A 9736-nucleotide genomic window follows, 5' to 3' on the forward strand; every position below is an offset into this window, starting at 1 on the left:
AATATGTGAACAACTAGAAAATATGGCTAAACCAAAACACATAAATCAAAAAGCACCCATAATGTCATTAGGAAGATGGGGTCTTAAGTGGTCCTTTCCACAGACTTCTTTCTTGATGCAATAACCTTCCCCTCACCACAGATCTCTGCGCAGTTGGACATCAATTCCCTAAGGAACTACATTCAACACACACTTCTAGTCCAACTTCTCCAAGGGTTGCAGGATTTGTGGACCATGCCATTCGTCCCCCACCTGCTGACCAAGCACCAGGAACTCACCTGGACAGAGTGCAGGCAGCCTCCTAGAAGGATCATCAGCCCATCCAAACCAGTTCACATGTCCTGAGGGCCTGTCTTCTTCCCTGCTTCGCAAGCCACAAAAGTAAACGCCGATGGACTAACTAACCAGCCTTCCTTCCCCTCTCCCCGTCCCCAATAAGTGGCCCAAACCATTTCATAGCAAAATGGCTCACACTGACAGCAGTAGCTCTTACTATTTATTGAGCCCTTACTAACGCCAGGACAATTCCAAGCACTAGGCAAATTATTTGTCTTTTTAAATCTATCCGTCCTTTTTCCTATTGTTTTTAGAGAACCAGTGGGTTATACCTCTCTGAGCAGGCCTGGCACCTAGCACAGACTCGCTACAACCAGCGGATGCTCAATGACACTGTGGATGATGAGCAAAGGTCTACAACCTTCAAGGTAAGCATTTCAAATCTGGCCTCTGGGGCTCTGATTTTGAAGCAGGAGGTCATTTCGCACTCACTGTGGGCATTGTCACTGGTGAGCAAAAAAGGGAGGGGAACTGCATCTGGACCCCCCTTCTGCCCCATCTGCCTCCCCCGTTGTACCAGCTTTAATGGAAGACACTTCAGAGAGGGGAACAGAGAGGCTGGCGTTGACTTCCCTACTGAGAGGATGCAGGGCTCCCTGCCCCATCCATCATGCATGGACTCCAGCTGATACAGGAGCTTCCTCCAGGCCTCCTACCTGCCCCTACACACTCCAGGGTGAGTCCCCACACCCCCTCTTCCCTTGGTGGCAATGACTAGGTGCTGTTTCTGCAGACCTGCCACCGAGGGAGGCCCCACTGGCAAGCAGTGAGAGGACATGGAGTAGAAACAACAAATAAGCTGGGAGACGTAGCTGCCAAAACAAACCAAATGCAAAAGGGCTGCTGCCACCACCTCAGCTGGGCCCAGGCCAGGAGCACAGAGACAAGAGCACAGCTGTGCAGGGAGACACATAGTTCCCTCCAGCTCCCTATTTCGTTACTGGGGGGCTCCTGGGCAAGGGAGCCTTGCAGTCAAGGCTGATAGGGAAACTGGGCTGGGGGCAATAAGGGGGACCTGACAGAAATATATCCAGCCTTGTCTCCCTCAAGTCTCCCCAGTGTTTCCTGCTTTCTAGCTGCTGAGTGACCCTCCAGTCCCAGAACACACCCTGCCTGTTCACGAATCCCCTTTGTGCATATTGACCCCTCAGCCAGATTTGCCATCTCCCCTCTTTCCTGCCTGGTAAACTCCTATTCATCCTTCAGAATCCAGGTCAAAGGCGAAACCATCTCAAACCCCACCAGGAAGTCAACTGTTTCCTTCTCCACATTTCTATATCCTAGGTACTCTTTCTTCTTACATAACACATCTTACGCATTTCACAAAAGCTGGTATATCCACTTTCTCAGTTAAATGGTGAACTCCTTGAAGGCAGGGGCTGTTTTAGACTCATTTTGTATCCTCAGGGCCCAGCCCAGATGTTGACTCACAGTAGGCACTCTGCACTCTGTTTAGTTGTTAGAATAAAGCGCTAATCCTTACGTGACAAGTTATTTCCTGAGCTGCTGGCAGTCACTTCCCCAGCATCAAAGGAATACTCAGAGGAATCCCTCATCAACAGGAATACTCAAACCAGAGGGAGAGATTTTGATAAATGAGAAGGCTGATTTTCAGAACCCCAAACCAACCTGCCTTCAAGCAAACTAAAGCCAAGTTCTGTTACTAGCCTTTAGATCAAAGGCTTTCAAACTCTTGTGACCTCGACCAACAGCAAAATTTACGTCATAACTATTATATATGTGTCTATATACACGTCTGTATCTGAAATAGTGTCAACAAAATATTACCATTGAAGTTGCACTTTTACTGTTTTACTTTTTAAAAGGCTGTGACCCAGTAAATTGACATATGGGTCATCGCACTTGGATAAACATTGCTTTAGATGACTCTAGTTGGTTAAATTCAAGAAGTCAGATCCTCCTACAAATACCCAAGCAAACAAACAAAAAAGCATTTATGATCTGTGTGCCCAGTAATTCAGAAGGAAGGCTTTCCTTTCACACTTAGAACAGCCCAGCCACAAGCTCTGGACCATAGCTATTTAGAACAATTTGGGCCCCACAGGACCAGGAGTCAAATGAAGCAATCGGTGTAGCAGTCACTACCACAGCCTGATACAAAGGAGGCCCCTGCCTTTGTTTGCTTCCTTCATCCTTAAACCTGCACCTTTCCTGTGCCTTCCAAGCATACAACTGCACCCCAGCTGTGTGTCAGCAGACAAGAGTACACACCCTATCCACCCTGCCTTCCTTAAAGAGAATGAAGTATTTTAAAGAAAACATCAGGATTGTCAGGCTCCTGCATTGTACTAAAGTTTGTTTCATGTTGCAGTGTCCATAGTACAAATTATGCTCTTTCTGTGAATGCAGAAAACACTTCCCATTCCCCTCCTGTACCTAAATTCTTGTAAAGTTTCCTACTGTCCTTCCCGGGTACACACAGAATTTGCACAGGGGAGAGGCAGTGCAGTGGCGTGGTTGGGCACTTATACAACTTGATACTTTTTATTGTATAGGACAATGGTTACAGACCACAAAGATTCGGGAAGACCCACTGCTTGGGCCCAACAAAAGACAATATTCACCCTCTCAATTAGGAGTCTTCTGGGGTTGCAGGGGATAGGCTTTTTCCCATATGGCTTTGGTGGGAAGTCCACGACAGTACTCAGTACAAGAAGAGGCACATCTGAGCCTAGCTGTAGAGGGGTGAGTGGATAAGGTGGGCCAGACTCGTTTCAATTACTTGGGTGTGACCCTGAAGACGCGGATGTGGATGGCCGAGTTGTTGCGGATGCGAGTCAGCGGCTCTCGCGTATCCGTCTCTGGTTCCAGCTCATCAACAAGCTCCACGGTAGAAGTATTGGCAGCCACCTGCAAGGACCCGAAGCTGCCAGCCTGCAGCTGGAGGGCAATGTTGATGGCGCGGTTGATGGCCAGGCCCAAGCCGTGAATGTAGATCTCAGTGCATGCGTTCTGACCCCGCGCCCCTCCGTCCAGCAGCTTCTGGCAGCGGGTCAGCTGGGCCTTAAAGTCAGTCTTCATGTTGACATAAATGTCATTGGGCCTCCGGGGCAGACGGTGGGGAAGCCGCTTCCGCAGGGTGTACTCCACCGGGTCCAGCTCAGTCTCCACGGCCCCGCGGGGCTCTCGGTTTTCGGCCATGTTGTGTACTCTGGCATGAGAAAGGGACTAGATCAACGAGAGGTGACCGGCGACTTCGCTTCCGTCCCTACCCTGATTCCTGCCCAAAGGGTGCAGCCGGGAAGAAGGCGCACTCGACGCTCCTCTTCCCATCCCGCCTCTCAGTCCCTCCCACTCACCTGAAGCTCCCGCATCTCCCCAACCCCAGTTCTTGTTCATTCATCACATCGCCCGCAACCTCAGGCTCCTCTACCGCCCCCTTTCCCCATCTCTTCCGTGCCTACTCTCTCCGGTCCACAACTTCCGCCACGCGAACGCAGCCCGCTCCCCCGCCAGGCCACTTAAGCGTAGCGCCGACCAGCCTGAATAGAGGCTGCTGCCCGCGACTCCGAAGCCGTAAGAAGGGAAGAGAAGAAAAGGGGGGCGCCGCAGGAACGCCAGAGCCCTGGAGCCCTAGCGGCACCTGGCTCCTGAAAGGGTTGCCGAGTGCGCGTGCGCGCCCGCCCCCCGGGGCCAAGCCCGCGCGATCCACGAATCGCCTTCCCGGCCTCCGTTCTCCCCACCCTTTCCTGAGTGCTCGCAAAACCGCGCGAGGTGTTTAAGTAACGCGAGGTTTCCGGAGGTGATGGGATCTACCACGTGTACGTCTTGGAGGCGGGGCGCGGAGGCAGGGGGCAGGTATCAAGTCGAAGCCGGGGAGGAGCTGGAAAAGGGAGAGTCAGCTTCCCTGGGCCAATCCAAGTCTCCGGTTCGCGGAGTCCTGAAGGGAAGAAAGGAGGAGAGGAGGCTATTCTAGGGGCCTGGAGGATTTAGGGGTAAGGGGCTTCCTTTAAAGACAGCAGGGAGAGGAGCGAGTTCTGGGGAACGTGATCTCGAAGGAGCCCGAAGTCAAGTCGGGACTCCCGCGTCCATCGCAGTTCATCTGGTCACAATTTGGCGTGGCAGAGTTGGCAGGCCTGACCTCCCTCCCTAAGATCCAGTTGCCCAAAGGCGGGTTATGAGACCCGGCCCTTGGCGGAGGACAGCGCCCCTGGACCCTTCCGCAGTTAACGGGGACCCGTCCTTCTCCCCTGTCTCTTACTGGGCTGAACCCCAGGCCAGCCTCTGGGGACCCAAGCAATGAGCCGTAGGCCCAGACTTCAAGGCTTCCCTGGCCCACTCGCTCCCCTCAACCATTTTCACCAGCTCTTCTGCCTCTCCCTGCCACCTGGGATCAGGGGCTTGCGCCCCCTGGCGGGAAGGGCGGGAGGCGTCTGGGTGTGGGTGGTTCCCCAAGGCCGGTGGGGAGGGGTTCTCTGGCCCAGACTGGTGTGCCTTCTGGAGAGCTCCATTCAGAAATGAGTTAGACCTGCATTGGCTACCTCGACTACTCTTCGCTTGGGTTTCCACATCACTCAAATGGGGATTATAATTCCTGTCTTGCCATTGAGTTGTGAAGCCCAATATAATATTGTAAACTGTAAGCTACATGTGTGAGCTGGCATTTTTATGCCCCCAGACCTCTTTCTAGTTACCTGGGGTGGAGTCTAACCCCATTTGACTGGAGGTTGGAAAGAGGTCAGGCTCCTGAGAACTTTTCTTCCAGCACTATTTAAATCCTGTAGTTCTCCTTTTAGCTTCAGATTCTTACAAGTTTGGGGGCTTATTCAGGGGTGAGGAGGAAAGGCTGGCTACAACCCTATTCTGCTTCCGAAGTGACACGTGAGCTGAGTTTTGATGGATAAACAGGAGTTCTTCAGGGAACCAAGGAGTTTCTGGAAACACTGAACAGTATTTTTAAAAGAATGAAAGCATAATGTAAGCTCCTCGCTCAGGGAGCTAGAAAAAGAAGAACCAAATAAAGCAAAAAGGAGAAGATGGGAAGAAATAAAGATCAAAAAAAAAAATCAATGAAGCTGAACACAGAAAAATAATAAACTCAAGCTAAAAGCTGGTTCTTTGAAAAGATCAATAAAATTGATTAGCCTCTAGCAAGACTGACAAGAGAATAACAGAAAGAAGATTCAAATTATTATCAGAAATGAAAGAGGGGATAGCAGTAAAGATCCCTCATACGTTAAAAGATGCATAGAGTAACACAAACAACTCTACATACATACATTCCACAACTTAGATGGACCAAGTCCTAGAAAATCACAACTACCAACCCTTCCAAAATGAAATATATCATCTGAATAGTCCCATAACTATTAAAATAATTATATTCACAGTTTAAAAAAAACTTTAAAAAAATCTAGGCCCACATGGTTTTACTGGTGAATTCTACCAAAAAAAAAAAAAAAAGGAAAGAAAGAAATAGGACAAATTCTACACATTCTCTTCCAGGAAACAAGAGGAAGGTACATTTCCCAACTAATTTTATGAGGCCAAAACCAGACAAAGATTATACAAAAAAAGAATACCACAGACTGGTATCTCTCATGAACAACACAAAAATCCTCAACAAAATGTTAGCAAATTAATCCAGCAGAATCTACCATGTTAGCAAGCTAAAGAAAAAACACATACGATTATATCAATTGATGCAGAAAAACCATTTAGTACCCATTTATGATAAAAGCTCTTAGCCAAAAAATAGAAGGAACTTCCTCACCCTGATGAAGAGCATCTACAAAAAACCTACAGCTATCATCATACTTAATGGTATAAGACTGGACACCTTTCTTTTAAAATCAGAAACAAGGCAAGGATATCTTTGCTTACTACTCTCATTGTTGGAAGTCCCAGCCAGTGCAGTAAGACAAAGAAAAGATTGTAAGGGAAGAAATGAAACTGTCTCTATTTGCAGATTACATGATTGTATATACATAAAAAATCCCAAGAAATCTATTTTAAGAAAAAACCCATATAACTAATAAGTAAGTTTAGCAAGTTTGCGAGATACAAGATTAACATACGGAAATCAATTGTATTTCTATATACTGGCCAATAAACAACTGGAAACCAAAACTTAAAACCATTCACAATCACTCCAGAGAGAAAAGGAGAGGGGGAGGAGAAAGGGAAAGGGAGGGAAAAATATTCAGGTATAAGTCTAAAAAACATGTGCAAAATTTGTACGCTAAAAACTACAAAATGCTGATAAAAAATCAAAGAAGATCTAAATTAATGGAGAGATATACTGTGTCCATGTATTGGGAGATTCAACATAGTAAAGATATCAATTCTCTCCAAGTTTAGTGCAATTCCTATGAAAATCCTAGCAAAAATTTTTGAAGATACAGATAAGTTTACAGTAAAATTTATACAGAAAGGGAAGTCAAAGCAATTTTGAAAAATAAGAAGGTGAAATCACACTACCTGATTTTAAGACATACTATATAAACACAATATCAAGACAGTGTGGTATCTGCCAAGGGATAGACACAAACATCAATAAAATGGAATCAAGAACCCAGAAATAGATTCACACAAGTACAGCCAGCTGATTTTTGACATAGGTGCAAAAGTAGCTAAATGGGGAAAGGATGAGTTTTTTCAGCAAGTGATGCTGAAACAACTGAATAAATTGGCAAAGACTGGACCTCAGCCCCATGCAAAAAATTCACACACATGAAACGTAAAATTATAAAACTTTTAGAAGAAAATATAGGAAAAAGTCTTCATGACATAGGGTCAGGCAAAGACTTCTTAGCTACAACTCCAAAGGCACAATCCACTACAGAAAGCCATTGATAAATTCTACTTCATCAAAATTAAAACCTTTTACTGTGTGAAAGACCACCTGGCCACAGACCGGGAGAAAAGATCTGCAAGTCACAGATCCAACAGAGGACTTGTATCCAGATATATAAAGAACTGTAACTCAAGCATCAGAAAATGACTCAGTTAGAAAAACAGGCAAAAGTCTTGAACAGACACTTCAGCAAAGAGGGTATAAGGAAGACAATTAAGCACCCAAGATATTTGACATCATTCACCATGATGGAAATGCAATTTAAACCATGATGAGATACCACTACACACCTATTAGAGTGTCTAAAATAAAAGATTTGGATAATATTAAGTGTTTAGGGGAATGCAGAGAAACTGGATCTCTCATGCACTGCCTGTGGAAATGTTCAATGGGCCGGCCACTCTGGAAAACAGTCTGGCAGTTTCTTCTAAAACTAAACATACATTCATCATATGAATCAGCCAGCGCACTTATGGGCATTTATGCACTTGTATACACGTGTCCAGAGTAGTTTTATTTGTAACAGCCCCAGACTGGAAACAATCCATGTGTCTTTCAATGGGTGACTGGTTAAATAAAGTGTGGGCCATCTATCCCATGGAATACTACTCAGTAATGAAAGTTGGATCATGGAAACCTGTTAGGCTGTTGGAAGACTGATTATATCATAGAACAGTACAGTGCTGAGCAGCTCATAGTTGACTGTGGAAGGCAAACAAGATGAACAAGACAGTGTGACCAGGGCTTAGCCAGGAGCACGCGCAGTGTTCGGTAGATCCCCAATGTGATGTTGGGGGATCCAATGTTTTCCAAAGGAAGCAATGGCTCAGCTGAGGCAGGACTGTCCAGCAGTGGGGCTCATATCCTGTGCAGCCCCTCCAGTTACAATGGAGAGGTCTGGAAGGTCTGAGCTCCAGGAGGTAGGGAAGGAAGAAGAAACCAGCAGAGGATTCAAAGGAGTGGTTGATGAGATAGGAGGAAAACCAAGGGAGTAGGGCCATCTGGAAGCCAGGGGAAGAAAGCATTTCTTGAAGGAAGGAGTGACCAGCTGCATCATATGCTGCTGACAGGCCACACAAGATAATGGCCCAGTGGATTTAGCAATGTAGAGGTCATTGGTGACTTGACAGGCAACTACCCTAGGCTGACCAAAGACCTTAGCTCATGGCAGAAAGGAATTCTGAATGCAATAAATAATTGTAAGGACGATTTTTATCTGCTAATTAACAATAAGCACAGTTTATGAACTATCAGTTCATTATTCAGGTTGTATGTCTTTCCATGGCATCTAAAATACGTTTTCCAGATTTTGACATACCGATAAATATAAAGGTTAGCAATTCGGGTAGGGGAAACCAGGCCCCGTAATACACTGATTTGACACTAAGATGGCCCTTTTCGTTTTGCATTTCATTTAAGGCAAACACCACAGGGGAATTTGTCATTAGGAAAAAAGGCAGAGCGTGGCAGTTTAGTCTTACTTGAGACCTCCCTTTCAACTCGATTAATCATCTAACCACATCTCTTTGTTTAGTTTAGAAGCTCCCAAATTGAAAATAACACAGACCAAGACATTTTCCAGCACAGTACCTAAAGAAACAAAAAACAGCTTAGGTTAGGTCCAAGTGATTGCTTCATAATTTTGTCTTGAATTTTGTATGGGAGATTCACAGTTCTGGTTTGTTTCCTTTCTCAAAGAGGGTGCTTAGACGATTCCATTTCCACCATGTCATTGGCAGCAGAAGCATTCCCACTTTACAGGTGGGGGAGTTACTTGGTCAGGGTCACAAGCTGGTATGCGGGGAACCTGGGTGATCCATGACTCTAGTCTTCTACCCCGCAGTCCAGTGTTCTCTCTTGGACACAGTGCATCTAGTGAGTGGGTACTACTCTCTTATCAGAAACATTTTATAATAGCATTCGAAGCCCTCACCTGAAGTTTCACTTCAGTTCTCATCCAACTAGCAATCCAGATCCTCTTCTCCCATCAGCCTGGATTGTCAGACACTATTCTAAGGCTGATGCCCACTTTTCTTAAATCTACGCAAATCCTGCCCTTCCTTCCAGTTCAGCACAGGACCCCACTGTCCCTGACTGCTTCTCCCATTTCTCCACCATAATTTACTAATTGACATTTGCTAATTGACAATCAAAACATGCTAAGACCTTATTCAGAGAGTAGACTACTGGTAACTTTAATCGCCCAGGACACAATCTAGAAAAGTTAAAAAAAAGAAAAGCTTTTGAGTAAGCAGAAACTGTCATCAACTTAAGAACTTTATTCTAGAAGAATTCTGACCCAAGATTGGATTCAGTTGATACATTTTTATACAGGGTTAACAATCTGAGTATTGTGGACCCTACTAGCTAACACTTGTGGAGTGCCTGCTTGCTCTGTGCCATGCACTGTGTTAAGTGCTTTACCATAAAATTCAGAGACCCAGAGATTAATAAAGTTGCCCAAGGTCACAGTCAGTAATGGATGGAACCAGCACACAAGCCATTGCTTTAAACAATGCATTTTCCAGCCTGTGAGCAAGCAGCTCCACTGATGACACTGAGGCAGGAATCCTGAAGAAAGTC

At 45.8% G+C, this 9736-nt stretch overlaps 1 protein-coding gene across 4 annotated transcripts; it reads right to left on the reverse strand.

Annotated features, from left to right (window-relative positions):
• Positions 1-2822: 2822 nt before the first annotated feature.
• On the reverse strand, positions 2823-3980 carry POP7 (POP7 homolog, ribonuclease P/MRP subunit). 4 transcript variants are annotated; one of them, XM_015251949.3, is made up of 2 exons: positions 3762-3980; positions 2823-3508 (listed from the first exon to the last, which is right to left on the reverse strand). In XM_015251949.3, exon 2 carries the CDS (start codon positions 3496-3498, stop codon positions 3076-3078), a length of 423 nt encoding a protein of 140 aa, XP_015107435.2. In that variant the 5' UTR covers positions 3499-3508; positions 3762-3980; the 3' UTR covers positions 2823-3075. The 4 variants fall into 4 exon arrangements, with proteins under 4 accessions (XP_015107435.2, XP_015107434.2, XP_006219202.3 ...); XM_015251948.3 differs by having other exon boundaries at positions 3758-3980; XM_006219140.4 differs by having other exon boundaries at positions 3657-3980.
• Between the last annotated feature and the right edge of the window lie 5756 nt (positions 3981-9736).

This window comes from Vicugna pacos, chromosome 18, assembly GCF_048564905.1.
Source record: "Vicugna pacos chromosome 18, VicPac4, whole genome shotgun sequence".
NCBI lineage: Eukaryota > Metazoa > Chordata > Mammalia > Artiodactyla > Camelidae > Vicugna > Vicugna pacos.